Source organism: Penaeus japonicus, unplaced genomic scaffold (genome assembly GCF_977035675.1).
Source record: "Penaeus japonicus unplaced genomic scaffold, GWHDUDI00000001_assembly GWHDUDI00000031, whole genome shotgun sequence".
Classification (NCBI taxonomy): Eukaryota; Metazoa; Arthropoda; class Malacostraca; order Decapoda; family Penaeidae; genus Penaeus; species Penaeus japonicus.
Genome location: NW_028234433.1, coordinates 14,818,594 through 14,838,593, shown reverse-complemented (window position 1 = coordinate 14,838,593; position 20,000 = coordinate 14,818,594). Strand labels below are relative to the sequence as shown.

The following is a 20,000-nucleotide window of genomic DNA, read 5'->3' as shown; positions in this document are numbered from 1 at the left end:
GATGATTATGGATGAGCATAAAAGAAAGAAAAGTATAATCTATGCAATTCATCTCGAGTAAATTAAGGGGAAGCCGTGCTCTCTGACCTCAGAAGGGAATGCAACAACATCTTCAAGATTTGCCAAATATTTTCCTCAGACATTTCGGTCGCCAGTGAGGCCTAGAGAATCAGAAACATAGCATATCCATTACCAGCTTCCTCTGCTGTGAATATGGAAATCTGGAAAAATCTTGGAAAGGTTCGTTTTTTTCCCTCGCAGATGAAAAAATAAATCTGGAAACATGATGGAGGATGTTGATATGTTGGAAATTGTAGGATTATTTTTTTTTTTAATGTGTGGTGCACTGCCTCCGTTGGTGGAAGAAATTATGATGATATTAGGCATCGTAATCTTTTAGATTAGTTTTCCTCTTTTGCGGGAGATAATATTCTGTGATCCCTTTTATTTTTATAGCGTTAAGGAAGATTTGTATTATTTTTCGATATAAGATCTGTGTATCATCTACGTTCTGCATCATTTCTTCTCTGATCAGATGCGCAGTGACGTTTATTCAAGTTGCATTTCATCTTGAACACATGGTTTTCCTTTCAGGACGAGGTGCAAGGCCTGCTTCAGGAAATCCTCAAGTGCGACTACCACGACCTGGACGAATACCTCAAGTTCGCCTACGTCAACCACGACATGTTCATGCGCAACACCCGCCTGTGGTCGATGTGCAGCGCCATGCCCAGGACCAAGTGCTACAACGCGGACACCCTGGCGCGCCTCTGCTCGCTCTTCCCGGTGCACGTGATGAAGGTGGTGAGAGCGAGGCTGGAGCTCCTGGCGCCGCTGCTCCGGGACCCCAAGGTCAAGCTGGTGTGGCTGGTGCGCGACCCTCGCGCGGTCATGAGCTCCCGCTCCAACAGCGTCACCTGGTGCGACACCCTCGCCTGCAAGGACCCGGGCTACTTGTGTTCGGATCTCATGCTGGACTACAGAGCCTACCTGCTGCTGCAGGAGCAGCGTCCCGACCAGGTTCTGCTGGTGCGCTACGAGGATCTGGCGCGAGACCCCTACGGGAAGAGTCGAGAGGTCCTGGAGTTCGCCGGCCTCACCTTCCACAAGCGGGTGCGGGAGTACTTGGACGACCACATCACCTCCGACGAGGACGAGCCCTGGAGCACCCGCCACGACCCCAAGACCCGCGTCGGCAGATGGATGAAGCTTATGAAGTTCGACGACGTGGTGAAGACCCAGTACCACTGCAAGGCCCTCATGAAGAACCTCGGCTATCGACTCTTCGCCTCACCGAACGACATGGACGTCGGCAATGCTGTGGGCCGTCTCAACCTCCCGTGATCCTAGGGGAAGCCCGGAAGCCGATGCCTAGGATGTGTTCACCCTCAGCTCGAGTGCCAGGGACGCCAGTGTGCTGATCACCGTTACCTGTGGCATGTATATCCCAAGCACCAAATACCCCTCAGCACAGATACCTACGGCGCTTGCACCCTCAGGAGTGATATCGTTGTACCCTAAGCACAAATAACCTTGAGTTTACCGTCACTAGGAGGCGTGCAAGCGAACTGCAAGGGTACTGCCACAACCACAAATGTAACTGCAACACGATGGTAAAATAGAGTGAACAGCTGATCCTCCTTAATGTCTGGATCACCGAACTGATTTAAATGGAACAAAGGATACTGGATGGGAAAATACATCCTGTCAGTTATTAATATTTCTCTAGGTAAGGGATGAGCAGATTTAAAACGGTTTTAAGAAAAATGAAAAATATATCCCCCTAACAATAAAAAGACTGTGTGTGTAAACACACACACACAAACACAAACACAAACACAAACACAAACACAAACACAAACACACACACACACACACACACACACACACACACACACACACACACACACACACACACACACACACACACACACACACACACACAACACACACACACACACACACACACACACAAACACACAAACACACACACACAACACACACACACACACACACACACAAACACACACACACACACACACACACACACACACACACACACACACACAAACACACAAACACACACACACACACACACACACACACACACACACACACACACACACACACACACACACACACACACACACACACACACACACACACACACACACTAATACATATACACATGCATAAACACATACATTACATAAGATATCAACAAAACATAGAAAGTGTATGTGGTAACGAATTCAACAAAAACTCCCAAACCCAAAGAGAAGAGGAAAGAGCCAGAGCGAAGCAACATAGCAACATATCAGACTGTCTCACCGTTTGTGTATAATGTAATTTTTACGATGTACAGTTTAAGGTCATTTGTCTGTGATACACTGTTTTATGTATATGGTATAAATGTCTATATTTTTCATGTGATAGAGTACCATTTGAATACTTTACTGAGATTTCTGACAAACTTTGGTAGAGAGAGAAAAAAAAGACACATGCTAGGAATTTACACATCTCTTAGATGAAATGCTTTATCCAATTTTTCTTAGATTGTATTTGGAATAAAATGATAACTGATATTGATTATTATTTCATTTTTCGTTCTAGGCAGAATTATTAATGACCGATGTATACCAAGGGCGATGGTGTTAGAGATTGTGCTGAAAAATAATTATGTCATAATACTAATAATGATTATGTTGATGATATCAACAAAAGCAACAGTAGCAGTGAAAGCAACAACTACGAAGGTTGTAATAACAAAAATAATAATGATGACAACAACAATAATGATAATAATAATAGTATTAAGGATGACAATGGCTATAATGACGATGATGATAACAATATTAGTTCTAATGACGATTATGATGATGATGATAACGATGATATTGGCAATAGTATTATGATCCTGATGATAATAATAATGTTGATGGTTATAATGACAGCAACAAAAATTATAATCACGATAATTAAGATACTGACAATAATACTGATCGTAATAGTAAAGATGATGATAATGATAATGTTAATGATACAAAATGATGATAATGATGGTATCAGTAATGATGATAGTAATGATAAGAATAATGATTGTAAGTATGATTGTGATAATAATAATAATGATGATAATGATAATCTTAAAAAATAATGATAAATTAACAATGATAATGACCTAAAGCAAGAACAATAATAACAATAACAATAATAATAATGGCATAAATGGTAATGGTAATGATGACAATAATGACAATATAATGATAATGATAATGATAACGATGATAATGATGATAGTTGCAGTGATAATGGTAATAATTATGAGAATTATGATACTGATGAAAAAGGATAACAGAAATAATGATAATACCAGTAATAATAGTAACAATAATAATGATAATGATAATAATAATGATAAAGATAATGACAATAATAACACCAAAAATGTTAATTTTAATAGTAATAGTAATAATAATGATCATAATGATAATGATGATTGTAGCAACAATGACAATGATAATGACATGGAAGAGGCAAGTAGAATCATCCTGGGAATGAGAATCAATTGAAAATTAATTTTCATCCTGTAAAATTCCTCTCGGGAAATAGAAAGAAGAGTTCGGACATGATAAATATATAGTGTTGAATTTGAAGTTGGGAAACGCTGAAAGAAATGCAGGAATACAGAGACCTGATGGAAAAGTGAAGGGTGAGAAGATGGAGAAGGATATAAGTATTTAGGCATTTTAGAAGCTGAGAGAATACAAGAAAATCCAAGAGTCTAGGCTGAGGTGGTTTGGCCATGTAAAGAGAAGGGAGGGTGAAGAACATGTTGGGAGAGAGGTTATGGAAATGGAAGTAGAAGGGAATAGAAGAAAGGGTATACCCAAAATCAGATGGAAAGATTGTATAAAAAGGGACTTGAAGGAAAAGAACATAGATGATATAACAATAGTATACAAGAGGAGTACTTGGAGAAAGCTCATAAAAAACGGCGACCCCGAATAGGGATAAGCTGAGAAGAAGAAGAAGAAGCTGAGAGAATACAGCATAGCGTAACGAGGCAAAGTGAACAAAGAATACATCAGGAAATCAAAGCAGATGCTAGGACCCGCATTTAATGGTGGCAATACAATGAAAAAGTCAAGCCAAGACACAGAAAGAGATAAACCAAAAGACCAGAAAGCTACTAACAAGATGTTGATAGGCTGTCCCTGAAAGGAGAAGCTGGAGGGAGAGGAATGAGTGGAAACGAAAAGCCTATTGGAACTTATTCAGGAAGGAAAAGAGGGGGAGGTGGTGAAGGCATGAGAAGGGGGGAGGGTGAGCAAAGACTAAATCCAAGAAGATCCCATAAGGTCAAGAAACGGCAAGGCATTGCAAGGCAGGTTCGAAAATGCAGCAAGGGGACTGAGAGGATTCTTGCAAAAGGAGACGGAGAGAACAGCTGTTCTTCACGATCGGCATTCACGAACATGCAACACCACAATGTCGACTTTGTAGGGAATATGAAGAGACAACTGCTCATATTGCATCCAAAATTGTCCCAGGCGGAATAAAGGAAATGGGGGGATGGTCAGGTTGCCAGGATAATCCATTGGTACCTGTGCGAGAAATGGGGATTTGAAAGAGACGAGACAGGATGCATGCACGCCCCTGAGAAAGTGTTAGAGTCAGACAGGTTAGGGTGCGGCCACACTGCACGAGCTTTGCTGGGAGGAAATGACCGATGTATACCAAGCGATATACGCTAGTATGCAGCTTATAGTAATAATAGTAATAATAATGTTGGTGATGATGATAACAATAATAAAACAACAACAATGACAGCGATAATGATAATGATGATTATTACTATCATCACAATTGCTATTATCAACATTATCATCATCATTATAAAAACAACAACAATTATGATGTTAATAGTAGCAATAAAGATGAAACTAGTAGTAATAATATTGCAGAGATATTAATAATAATGACATTAATGATAATCATAATAATGATAACGATGATTATGATAAGAATAATGATAATGATAACATAGGTAACAATAATGATAGCATTAATGATGGTGATAGCATTAGTAATTATGAAATTAACAATTATAATGATAACAATAACAATAACAATGATGATAATGATCGTGATGGCGATGGTGATGTTGATGGTAATAGTGATGGAGATGATGATGATGATCGTTATTAGTAATATTATTATCAATACTATCATCATCATCAATATTTTCATTATCATTATCGTCATCAATATTACTATTATCATTATCATCATTATTATTGCTATTGTAATTATAACCATTACTATTATTGTCATTATTATTATCAGTATTATCACTGTTACTATCACTATGATAATGATAACCAAAATTATAATGATAAATATAATGATGATAATGACAATATTAACAATAATGATATCAATAATGATGATAAGAATAATGATAATAGTAATACTAATAATAATACTGATAACAATAATACTGATAATGATAATGGTAATAATGATAATAATGATGATGGCAATAATGATAATAATATGTCAGAAGCTACACCGACGAACAACCAAAAATTAAGTCTTAAGATTCCTAACATCTTCAGACTGCTAGGAACCAGACGTGATTTCTGAATATTCATTAAAAAGAATATCAACGGTTAATTTTTATTTTTTAGACCGATTTTTATTAAGGCATAGGGCATATAGGGCATATTCCTACTACTACTAATAATAATGATAATAATAATATTGATAATACTACTACTACCAACAATGATGATAATGACAATAATGACACCGATTTTTATTAATAGCCGTTAAGGGCACTAGAGTGTTAACCCATTGCAGACGGAGATAAATTTGCTTGCCCAGACTCCAGGATAGGTTTTATTTTAGAGATAGACCGCTTGAAGCAATATAATTTGAAGCATCCCACTCTCTTTCAGTCATTCATTGTAAAACTAGAGCGGTTTTTGTGTTTTATTTTTTTGTGTGTTTTATTGAGTTTAGAGACTTATATGTGCCATATGACAGGCTCTATCAGTGCTGCAGTTGACTAAAATTGTAGTATATTATCCATATTAGCTCATTATTTTCTTTATACTCAATGTGATAGAAGAATTGCTGTTTTATGGGAGGACAAAAGGCAACTTTATTTTTTCGTATTTTTGTGCTGCCATGAACGAATACGAAACATATAACCACCTACAATAAATATAACAAGAAGAGGTAGGGAAGAGGAATGAAATCTGTGCTTGTGACTGTGAGTGCCACAGTGAAAGGCATCCATATTGGCACAGGAGCACATTTTAGACACTGGGTATGGATTGAGTCACCTTCCTCTTCTCGTTCTGCCTGCACATCCTTCATCGGCGGTAGTTTTGAGCAAGGGTTCATCAACTTAGTGTGTGCCATCGCTCTATAGAGACAGTGCTTGCTAGAGACCGTGGATGGGTGCCATTCAAGGCTCTCTCACCTGCTGGTGCTAGGAAAAAGTGGTGCCATCTAGGTTTTGGACGTTAAGCTTGCACGATATTACGGTAATTATAGTAATTATGACTGCAGTAGCCATCATTACTCATTCCTTTTTCATAGCAAAATAAAATAGCACAGTGATCCAAAATCCCCGAACGTCGTGTACGTCATGACGCCCGTCGTCAGGCCAAAGCTCCTACGTCACGTATGTCATGACACCCGTACGCAATGGGTTAAGGGCATATTATCATTATCATTATGCCCTTCTGAAGCCGTGAAGCGAAGAGGCCTTTTGTATATTCGTGTGTTTGTTATCATTGTTATTGGCATTATTATTATTATTATTATTATCGTCATTAGCATTATTATCATTATAATTATCATTATCATTAGTATTTTTATCAATGTCATTATAATCATTATCATCAGTAATGTCATTATTATTATTAGTAGTAGGAATATTATTATAATTATCATTGCCATTGTCATTATCATCATTATTGTTTTCTTGTTATTGTTATCATTACTAGTTAACTTTGTTATCAATATAAATGTTTATGATTTTTTGTTATCATTGTCATAATCACCATCATTATAATGATAATGATTATAATAACAATGATAAACAATAATGGCTATAATAATAATGAAAATAAAAATAATGATAACAATTACAACAATAATAACAATTACAATGATATTGACAATAATAACGATGATAACAAAAATGATAATAAAAAAAAGGTAATTTCTATAGTGTTGCGATGGCCGGGAATCGAACCCGGATCATCTGCTTGGAAGGCAGCTATGCTCACCACTATACCACCATCGCTTCTATATTTCATATAAGAACTTATTAATCTTACTTTTAAGATCATTTTTTCTTATTAATATTTTATTTATCATTATCATCAACGTTTTTGTTATTTTACTATCGTTATGATTTTATTGTTATTAGTGTTATCATTACTATTGTTATCTTTATTATTGGTATTATCATTTTCACTATTATTGTTATTATTATTATCATTTTTGTCAAGATTATTATTGTCATCATAATTGTTGTTATTATTATTATCTTCATCATCATCGTTATTACTGCCTTCATCATTAAGAGTCCATAATTATCATTATTATCATAATTATTATTATCCTTATAATTGATATCATTGTTATCATTATTACCATTATTACTTTATCCTCATCATTATCATCATTATGATTATCATCTATATCATCATCTATTTTGCTGTTGTTATAATCATTATTATTATCATTATTATTATTATCATCCTCATTATCATCACTATTACTATTGTCATTATTATCTTTATTATTATGACTTAGTATGATAATCATTACCATCACCAATTCCCATCATCTTGACTATCATCATCATTAATGTGATCATTATTATCATCATTAACATTACTATTATTGCTTGTATAAATTTTACTATCAGCATTTTCATCCTCATTATTAGTACCATTCCCATTATGAATCAATTTATTACTATTATCATAAAAATATAGCTAACTGTCTTCATAATAAAATATTTTCACCATTGTTGATACGAGTTGCATTATTCAGGATGTCATTCACAACATGTTCTCAACTTGCATTGCATTGAATCTAAACAAATTGAAGGAAACTAATATAGTATTAGACACAATAACATAATAATGACAATAATGACACGATTTTTATTGATAGCCGTTAAGGGCACTTGAACGTTAAGGGCATATTATCATTATCATTATGCCCTTCTGAAGCCGTGAAGCGAAGAGGCCTTTTGTATATTCGTGTGTTTGTTATCATTGTTATTGACATTATTATTATTATTATCGTCATTAGCATTATTATCATTATAATTATCATTATCACTAGTATTTTTATCAATATCATTATAATTATTATCATCATTAATGTCATTATTATTATTAGTAGTAGGAATATTATTATAATTATCATTATCATTGACATTATCATCATTATTGTTTTGTTGTTATTGTTATCATTAGTAGTTAACTTTGTTATCAATATAAATGTTTATGATTTTTTGTTATCATTGCCATAATCATCATCATTATAATGATAATGATTATAATAACAATAACAAACAATAATGGCTATAATAATAATGAAAATAAAAATAATGATAACAATCACAACAATAATAACAATTACAATGATATTGACAATAATGACGATGATAACAAAAATTATAATATTTAAAAAAAAGAAAAAAAAAGGTACTTTTTGAAGACTTGCGATGGCCGGGAATCGAACCCGGGTCAACTGCTTGGAAGGCAGCTATGCTCACCACTATACCAACATCGCTTTCTATAATATGTAAGAAATTATTAATATTACTTTTAAGATCATTTTTTCTTATTAGTATTTTGTTTATCATTATCATCAACGTTATTGTTATTTTACTATCGTTATGATTTTATTGTTATTAGTGTTATCATTACTATTGTTATCTTTATTATTGGTATTATCATTTTCACTATTATTGTTATTATTATTATCATTTTTGTCATGATTATTATTGTCATCATAATTGTTATTATTATTATTATCTTTATCATCATCATTATTACTGCCTTCATCATATTTTGAACTGAACTGGATTGCTGTTCAATCCATCGTATCCACATGACACAAAGATTGAACAGAAAACAGGCGAGAAAGAACATAACTATAAAACCAAACAGTTTGAAATATCAAAGATTTGGAATTTAAATAAGGGCGAGATAATGCAGATAGTTCACTAGTGTACATGGAATGGTGTCATGCAAGGGTAGAAAACCCAGTGCATGACAGAGACCGTCACTGCCCAATTTAGCTTCTCCAAAAGGCGTGCTTGCTAGGAACAGCTAGAATTATATATATCTAAAAATGTTTTGAAAGCCTAGAAAGGATAGATTCGTGTGCATGATATTTTGACATCGGGTTGTAGCTCGCTAGCATGCAGCTTATAGTAATAATAGTAATAATAATGTTGGTGATGATGATAACAATAATAAAAACAATAACAAAGACAGTGATAATGATGATGATGATGATTACTATCATCACAATTGCTATCATCAACATTATCATCATCATTATAATAACAACAATTATGATGTTAATAGTAATGATAAAGATGAAACTAGTAGTAATAATATTGCAGAGATATTGATAATGATGAGATTAATGATAATCATAATAATGATAACGATGATTATGATAAGAATATTGATAATGATAACATAGGTAACAATAATGATAGCATTAATGATAGTGATAGCATTAGTAATTATGAAATTAACAATTATAATGATAACAATAACAATAACAATGATGATGATGATCGTGATGGTGATGGCGATGGTGATGTTGATAATAATGATAATGATGATAATGATAATCTTAAAAAATAATGATAAATTAACAATGATAATGACCTAAAGCAACAACAATAATAACAATAATAATGTCAAATAAAAATTACAAGAAAGATAGAAACAGTTTTAATTAATGAGAATGATGATGATATCAATAATGGCATAAATAGTAACGGTAATGATGACAATAATGAGTCATTAATGACAATATAATGATAATGATAGTGATAACGATGATAATGATGATAGTTGCAGTGATAATGGTAATAATTATGAGAATTATGATACTGATGAAAAAGGATAACAGAAATAATGATAATACCAGTAATAATAGTAACAATGATAATGATAATGATAATAATAATGATAAAGATAATGACAATAATAACACCAAAAATGTTAATTTTAATAGTAATAGTAATAATAATGATCATAATGATAATGATGATAGTAGCAACAATGACAATGATAATGATATGGAAGAGGCAAGTAGAATCATCCTGGGAATGAGAATCAATTGAAAAATAATTTTCATCCTGTAAAATTCCTCTCGGGAAATAGAAAGAGTTCGGACATGATAAATATACATTGTTGATTTTGAAGTTGGGAAACGCTGAAAGAAATGCAGGAATACGGATACCTGATGGAAAAGCGAAGGATGAGAAGATGGAGAAGGATATAAGTATTTAGGCATTTTAGAAGCTGAGAGAATACAAGAAAATCCAGGAGTCTAGGCTGAGGTGGTTTGGCCATGTAAAGAGAAGGGAGGGTGAAGAACATATTGGGAGAGAGGTTATGGAAATGGAAGTAGAAGGGAATAGAAGAAAGGGTATACCCAAAACCAGATGGAAAGATTGTATAAAAAGGGACTTGAAGGAAAAGAACATAGATGATATAACAATAGTATACAATAGGAGTACTTGGAGAAAGCTCATCAAAAACGGCGACCCCGAATAGGGATAAGCTGAGAAGAAGAAGAAGAAGAAGCTGAGAGAATACAGCATAGCGTAACGAGGCAAAGTGAACAAAGAATACATCAGGAAATCAAAGAAGATGCTAGGATCCGCATTTAATGGTGGAAATACAATGAAAAAGTCAAGCCAAGACACAGAAAGAGTTAGACCAAAAGACCAGAAAGTTACTAACAAGATGTTGATAGGCTGTCCCTGAAAGGAGAAGCTGGAGGGAGAGGAATGAGTGGAAACGAAAAGCCTATTGGAACTTATTCAGGAAGGAAAGGAAGGAGAGGTGGTGAAGGCATGAGAAGGGGGGAGGGGGAGCAAAGACTAAATCCAAGAAGATCCCATAAGGTCAAGAAACGGCAAGGCATTGCAAGGCAGGTTCGAAAATGCAGCAAGGGGACTGAGAGGATTCTTGAAAAAGGAGACGGAGAGAACAGCTGTTCTTCACGATCGGTATTCATAAACATGCAACACCACAATGTCTACTTTGTAGGGAGTATGAAGAGACAAATGCTCATATTGCATCCAAAATTGTCCCAGGCGGAATAAAGGAAATGAGGGGGATGGTCAGGTTGCCAGGATAATCCATTGGTACCTGTGCGAGAAATGGGGATTTGAAAGAGACGAGACAGGATGCATGCACGCCCCTGAGAAAGTGTTGGAGTCAGACAGGTTAGGGTGCGGCCACACTGCACGAGCTTTGCTGGGAGGAAATGACCGATGTATACCATGCGATATACGCTAGTATGCAGTTTATAGTAATAATAGTAATAATAATGTTGGTGATGATGATAACAATAATAAAACAACAACAATGACAGCGATAATGATAATGATGATTATTACTATCATCACAATTGCTATCATCAACATTATAATCATCATTATAATAACAACAACAATTATGATGTTAATAGTAACAATAAAGATGAAACTAGTAGTAATAATATTGCAGAGATATTAATAATGATGACATTAATGATAATCATAATAATGATAACGATGATTATGATAAGAATATTGATAATGATAACATAGGTAACAATAATGATAGCATTAATGATAGTGATAGCATTAGTAATTATGAAATTAACAATTATAATGATAACAATAACAATAACAATGATGATGATGATCGTGATGGCGATGGTGATGTTGATGGTAATAGTGATGGAGATGATGATGATGATCGTTATTAGTAATATTATTATCAATACTATCATCATCATCAATATTTTCATTATCATTATTGTCATCAATATTACTATTATCATTATCATCATTATTATTGCTATTATTATTATAACCATTATTATTATTGTCATTATTATTATCAGTATTATCACTGTTACTATCACTATGATAATGATAACCATAATTATAATGATAAATATAATGATAATGACAATATTAACAATAATGATATCAATAATGATAATAAGAATAATGATAATAGTAATACTAATAATAATACTGATAACAATAATACTGATAATGATAATGATAATAATGATAATAATGATGATAGCAATAATGATAATAATATGTCAGAAGCTACACCGACGAACAACCAAAAATTAAGTCTTAAGATTCCTAACATCTTCAGACTGCTAGGAACCAGACGTGATTTCGGAATATTCATTAAAAGGAATCTCAACGGTTAAGCTTTTTATTTATTTTTTATTTCTTAGCCCGATTTTTATTCAGGCATAGGGCATATAGGGCATATTCCTACTACTAATAATAATAATGATAATAATAATATTGATAATACTACTACTACCAACAATGATAATAATGACAATAATGACACCGATTTTTATTAATAGCCGTGAAGCGAAGAGGCCTTTTGTATATTCGTGTGTTTGTTATTATTGTTATTGGCATTATTATTATTATCGTCATTAGCATTATTATCATTATAATTATCATTATCATTAGTATTTCTATCAATGTCATTATAATCATTATCATCATTAATGTCATTATTAATATTAGTAGTAGTAGGAATATTATTAGCATTATCATTGTCATTATCATCATTATTGTTTTGTTGTTATTGTTATCATTAGTAGTTAACTTTGTTATCAATATAAATGTTTATGATTTTTGTTATCATTGCCATAATCATCATGATTATAATGATAATGATTATAAAACAATAATAAATAATAATGGCTATAATAATAATGAAAACAAAAATAATGATAACAATCACAACAATAATAACAATTACAATGATATTGACAATAATGACGATGATAACAAAAATGATAATATTAAAAAAAAAAGAAAAAAAAGAAAATTTTTTAAGACTTGCGATGGCCGGGAATCGAACCCGGGTCAACTGCTTGGAAGGCAGCTATGCTCACCACTATACCACCATCGCTTTCTATATTTTAGATAAGAACTTATTAATGTTACTTTTAAGATCCTTTTTTCTTATTAGTATTTTATTTAACATTAGCATCAACGTTATTGTTATTTTACTATCGTTATGATTTTATTGTTATTAGTGTTATCATTACTATTGTTATCATTATCATTGGTATTATCATTTTTACTATTATTGTTATTATTATTATCATTTTTGTCATGATTTTTATTGTCATCATAATTGTTGTTATTATTATTATCTTCACCATCATCATTATTACTGCTTTCATCATTAAGAGTCCATAATTATCATTATTATCATAATTATTATTATCCTTATAATTGATATCATTGTTATCATCATTACCATTATTACTTTATCCTCATCATTATCATCATTATGATTATCATCTATATCATCATCTATTTTGCTGTTGTTATAATCATTATTGTTATCATTATTATTATTATTATTATTATCATCCACATTATCATCACTATTACTATTGTTATGACTTAGTATGATAATCATTACCATCACCAATTCCCATCATCTTGACTATCATCATCATTAATGTGATCATTATTATCATCATTAACATTACTATTATTGCTTGTATCAATTTTATTATCAGCATATTCATCCTCATTATTAGTACCATTCCCATTATGAATCAATTTATTACTATTATCATAAAAATATAGCTAACTGTCTTCATAATAAAATATTTTCACCATTGTTGATACGAGTTGCATTATTCAGGATGTCATTCACAACATGTTCTCAACTTGCATTGCATTGAATCTAAACAAATTGAAGGAAACTAATGTAGTATTAGACACAATAACATAATAATGACAATAATGACACCGATTTTTATTAATAGCCGTTAAGGGCACTTGAGTGTTAAGGGCATATTATCATTATCATTATCATTATCATTATGCCCTTCTGAAGCCGTGAAGCGAAGAGGCCTTTTGTATATTCGTGTGTTTGTTATCATTGTTATTGGCATTATTATTATTTTTATTATCGTCATTAGCATTATTATCATTATAATTATCATTATCATTAGTTTTTTATCAATGTCATTATAATCATTATCATCAGTAATGTCATTATTATTAGTAGTAGTAGGAATATTATTATAATTATCATTGTCATTATCATCATTATTGTTTTGTTGTTATTGTTATCATTAGTAGTTAACTTTGTTATCAATATAAATGTTTATGATTTTCTGTTATCATTGCCATAATCATCATCATTATAATGATAATGATTATAATAACAATAACAAACAATAATGGCTATAATAATAATGAAAATAAAAATAATAATAACAATCACAACAATAATAACAATTACAATGATATTGACAATAATGACGATGATAACAAAAATGATAATATTAAAAAAAAAAAGAAAAAAAATGTATTTTTTGAAGACTTGCGACGTCCGGGAATCGAACCCGGGTCAACTGCTTGGAAGGCAGCTATGCTCACCACTATACCAACATCGCTTTCTATAGATCGAGTAAGAACTTATTATTCTTTATTTTAAGTAAGAACTTATTAATGTTACTTTTAGGATCATTTTTTTCTTATTAGTATTTTATTTATCATTATCATCAACGTTTTTGTTATTTTACTATCGTTATGATTTTATTGTTATTAGTGTTATCATTACTATTGTTATCATCATCATTGGTATTATCATTTTTACTATTATTGTTATTATTATTATCATTTTTGTCATGATTTTTATTGTCATCATAATTGTTGTTATTATCTCTATCATCATCATTATTACTGCCTTCATCATTAAGAGTACATGATTATCATTATTACCATAATTACTATTATCCTTATAATTGATATCATTGTTATCATCATTACCATTATTACTTTATCCTCATCATTATCATCATTATGATTATCATCTATATCATCATCTATTTTGCTGTTGTTATAATCATTATTATTATCATTATTATTATTATTATCATCCTCATTATCATCACTATTACTATTGTTATGACTTAGTATGATAATCATTACCATCACCAATTCCCATCATCTTGACTATCATCATCATTAATGTGATCATTATTATCATCATTAACATTACTGTTATTGCTTGTATCAATTTTATTATCAGCATATTCATCCTCATTATCAGTACCATTCCCATTATGAATCAATTTATTACTATTATCATAAAAATATAGCTAACTGTCTTCATAATAAAATATTTTCACCATTGTTGATACGAATTGCATTATTCAGGATGTCATTCACAACATGTTCTCAACTTGCATTGCATTGAATCTAAACAAATTGAAGGAAACTAATATAGTATTAGACACAATAATATAATAATGACAATAATGACACCGATTTTTATTAATAGCCGTTAAGGGCACTTGAGTGTTAAGGGCATATTATCATTATCATTATCATTATCATTATGCCCTGTTGAAGCCGTGAAGCGAAGAGGCCTTTTGTATATTCGTGTGTTTGTTATCATTGTTATTGGCATTATTATTATTATTATTATTATTATTATCGTCATTAGCATTATTATCATTATAATTATCATTATCATTGGTATTTTTATCAATGTCATTATAATCATTATCATCAGTAATGTCATTGTTATTATTATTAGTAGTAGGAATATTATTATGATTATCATTGTCATCATCATCATTATTGTTTTGTTGTTATTGTTATCATTAGTAGTTAACTTTGTTATCAATATAAATGTTTATGATTTTTTGTTATCATTGCCATAATCATCATCCTTATATATAATGATAATGATTATAATAACAAAAATAAACAATAATGGCTATAAAAATAATGAAAATGAAAATAATGATAACAATCACAACAATAATAACAATTACAATGATATGGACAATAATGACGATGATAACAAAAATGATAATATTAAAAAAAAAAAAAAAAAAAGTATTCTATAAGTTGTGCGATGGCCGGGAATCGAACCCGGGTCAACTGCTTGGAAGGCAGCTATGCTCACCACTATACCAACATCGCTATCTATAAGTTGTAAAAACTTATTAATATTACTTTTAAGATCATTTTTTTCTTATTAGTATTTTATTTATCATTATCATCAACGCTTTTGTTATTTCACTATCGTTATGATTTTATTGTTATTAGTGTTACCATTACTATTGTTATCATTATTATTGGTATTATCATTTTTACTATTATTATTATTATTATCCTTTTTTTCATGATTATTATTGTCATCATAATTGTTGTTATTATTATTATCTTTATCATCATCATTATTACTGCCTTCATCATTTAGAGTCCATAATTATCATTATTATCATAATTATTATTATCCTTATAATTGTTATCATTGTTATCATTATTACCATTATTACTTTATCCTCATCATTATCATCATTATGATTATCATCTATATCATCATCTATTTTGCTGTTGTTATAATCATTATTATTATCATTATTATTATCATCATCCTCATTATCATCACTATTACTATTGTCATTATTATCTTTATTATTATGACTTAGTATGATGATCATTACCATCACCAATTCCCATCATCTTGACTATCATCATCATTAATGTGATCATTACTATCATCATTAACATTACTATTATTGCTTGTATCAATTTTATTATCAGCATTTTCATCCTCATTGTTAGTACCATTCCCATTATGAATCAATTTATTATTATTATCATAAAAATATAGATAACTGTCTTCATAATAAAATATTTTCACCATTGTCGATACGAGTTGCATTATTCAGGATGTCATTCACAACATGTTCTCAACTTGCATTGCATTGAATCTAAACAAATTGAAGGAAACTAATATAGTATTAGACACAATAATATAATAATGACAATAATGACACCGATTTTTATTAATAGCCGTTAAGGGCACTTGAGTGTTAAGGGCATATTATCATTATCACTATCATTATCATTATCATTATGCCCTTCTGAAGCCGTGAAGCGAAGAGGCCTTTTGTATATTCGTGTGTTTGTTATCATTGTTATTGGCATTATTATTATTATTATCGTCATTAGCATTATTATCATTATAATTATCATTATCATTAGTTTTTTATCAATGTCATTATAATCATTATCATCAGTAATGTCATTATTATTAGTAGTATTAGGAATATTATTATAATTATCATTGTCATTATCATCATTATTGTTTTGTTGTTATTGTTATCATTAGTAGTTAACTTTGTTATCAATATAAATGTTTATGATTTTTTGTTATCATTGCCATAATCATCATCATTATAATGATAATGATTATAATAACAATAACAAACAATAATGGCTATAATAATAATGAAAATAAAAATAATGATAACAATCACAACAATAATAACAATTACAATGATATTGACAATAATGACGATGATAACAAAAATGATAATATTAAAAAAAAGAAGAAAAAAAATGTATATTTTTATGACTTGCGATGGCCGGGAATCGAACCCGGGTCAACTGCTTGGAAGGCAGCTATGCTCACCACTATACCACCATCGCGTTCTATATTTGAAGAACTTATTAATGTTACTTTTAAGATATTTTTTTCTCATTAGTATTTTGTTTATCATTATCAACAACGTTACTGTTATTTTACTATCGTTATGATTTTATTGTTATTAGTGTTATCATTATTATTGGTATTATCATTTTTACTATATGATTATTATTGTCATCATAATTGTTGTTATTATTATTATCTTTATCATCATCATTATTACTGCCTTCATCATTAAGAGTACATAATTATCATTATTATCATAATTATTATTATCCTTATAATTGTTATCATTGTTATCATTATTACCATTATTACTTTATCCTCATCATTATCATCATTATGATTATCATCTATATCATCATCTATTTTGCTGTTGTTATAATCATTATTATTATCATTATTATTATTATTATTATCATCCTCATTATCATCACTATTACTATTGTTATGACTTAGTATGATAATCATTACCATCACCAATTCCCATCATCTTGACTATCATCATCATTAATGTGGACATTATTATCATCATTAACATTACTGTTATTGCTTGTATCAATTTTATTATCAGCATTTTCATCCTCATTATTAGTACCATTCCCATTATGAATCAATTTATTACTATTATCATAAAAATATAGCTAACTGTCTTCATAATAAAATATTTTCACCATTGTTGATACGAGTTGCATTATTCAGGATGTCATTCACAACATGTTCTCAACTTGCACTGCACTGAATCTAAACAAATTGAAGGAAACTAATATAGTATTAGACACAATAACATAATAATGACAATAATGACACCGTTTTTTATTAATAGCCGTTAAGGGCACTTGAGTGTTAAGGGCATATTATCATTATCATTATCATTATGCCCTTCTGAAGCCGTGAAGCGAAGAGGCCTTTTGTATGTTCGTGTGTTTGTTATCATTGTTATTGGCATTATTATTATTTTTATTATCGTCATTAGCATTATTATCATTATAATTATCATTATCACTAGTATTTTTATCAATATCATTATGATCATTATCATCATTAATGTCATTATTATTATTAGTAGTAGGAATATTATTATAATTATCATTATCATTGTCATTATCATCATTATTGTTTTGTTGTTATTGTTATCATTACTAGTTAACTTTGTTATCAATATAAATGCTTATAATTTTTTGTTATCATTGCCATAATCACCATCATTATAATGATAATGATTATAATAACAATAACAAACAATAATGGCTATAATAATAATGAAAATAAAAATAATGATAACAATCACAACAATAATAACAATTACAATGATATTGACAATAATGACGATGATAACAAAAATGATAATATTAAAAAAAGAAGAAAAAAAAGGTATTGTTTTAAGACTTGCGATGGCCGGGAATCGAACCCGGGTCAACTGCTTGGAAGGCAGCTATGCTCACCACTATACCACCATCGCTTTCTATAGTTCAAGGAAGAACTTATTATTCTTTATTTTAAGTAAGAACTTATTAATGTTACCTTTAGGATCATTTTTTTCTTATTAGTATTTTATTTATCATTATCATCAACGTTTTTGTTATTTCACTATCGTTATGATTTTATTGTTATTAGTGTTATCATTACTATTGTTATCATCATCATTGGTATTATAATTTTTACTATTATTGTTATTATTATTATCATTTTTGTCATGATTTTTATTGTCATCATAATTGTTGTTATTATTATTATCTCTATCATCATCATTATTACTGCCTTCATCATTAAGAGTACATAATTATCATTATTACCATAATTACTATTATCCTTATAATTGATATCATTGTTATCATCATTACCATTATTACTTTATCCTCATCATTATCATCATTATGATTATCATCTATATCATCATCTATTTTGCAGTTGTTATAATCATTATTATTATCATTATTATTATTATTATCATCCTCATTATCATCACTATTACTATTGTTATGACTTAGTATGATAATCATTACCATCACCAATTCCCATCATCTTGACTATCATCATCATTAATGTGATAATTATTATCATCATTAACATTACTATTATTGCTTGTATCAATTTTACTATCAGCATATTCATCCTCATTATTAGTACCATTCCCATTATGAATCAATTTATTACTATTATCATAAAAATATAGCTAACTGTCTTCATAATAAA

General features: G+C 30.3%; 1 protein-coding gene and 7 non-coding genes across 8 annotated transcripts in view; 1 reads left to right on the top strand and 7 right to left on the bottom strand.

Annotated features, from left to right (window-relative positions):
• LOC122249079 (carbohydrate sulfotransferase 1) overlaps nt 1-1,951 on the top strand; it is a gene marked incomplete in the record, with an annotated part of 71,378 nt that extends 69,427 nt beyond the window's left edge. The window contains 1 exon segment of the mRNA XM_086555760.1: nt 595-1,951. Within this exon segment, the coding sequence (XP_086411886.1) occupies nt 595-1,344 (750 nt within the window).
• A 5,301-nt stretch (nt 1,952-7,252) lies between these two features.
• TRNAG-UCC (transfer RNA glycine (anticodon UCC)) lies at nt 7,253-7,324 on the bottom strand. Its single transcript has one exon. It is a non-coding gene; the product is annotated as a tRNA-Gly (tRNA).
• Nucleotides 7,325-8,760: 1,436 nt separating this feature from the next.
• Nucleotides 8,761-8,832, bottom strand: TRNAG-UCC (transfer RNA glycine (anticodon UCC)). Its single transcript has one exon. It is a non-coding gene; the product is annotated as a tRNA-Gly (tRNA).
• A 4,334-nt stretch (nt 8,833-13,166) lies between these two features.
• TRNAG-UCC (transfer RNA glycine (anticodon UCC)) lies at nt 13,167-13,238 on the bottom strand. Its single transcript has one exon. It is a non-coding gene; the product is annotated as a tRNA-Gly (tRNA).
• Nucleotides 13,239-14,676: 1,438 nt separating this feature from the next.
• Nucleotides 14,677-14,748, bottom strand: TRNAG-UCC (transfer RNA glycine (anticodon UCC)). Its single transcript has one exon. It is a non-coding gene; the product is annotated as a tRNA-Gly (tRNA).
• Nucleotides 14,749-16,216: 1,468 nt separating this feature from the next.
• On the bottom strand, nt 16,217-16,288 carry TRNAG-UCC (transfer RNA glycine (anticodon UCC)). The gene has a single exon. It is a non-coding gene; the product is annotated as a tRNA-Gly (tRNA).
• A 1,446-nt stretch (nt 16,289-17,734) lies between these two features.
• On the bottom strand, nt 17,735-17,806 carry TRNAG-UCC (transfer RNA glycine (anticodon UCC)). Its single transcript has one exon. It is a non-coding gene; the product is annotated as a tRNA-Gly (tRNA).
• A 1,388-nt stretch (nt 17,807-19,194) lies between these two features.
• On the bottom strand, nt 19,195-19,266 carry TRNAG-UCC (transfer RNA glycine (anticodon UCC)). The gene has a single exon. It is a non-coding gene; the product is annotated as a tRNA-Gly (tRNA).
• Between the last annotated feature and the right edge of the window lie 734 nt (nt 19,267-20,000).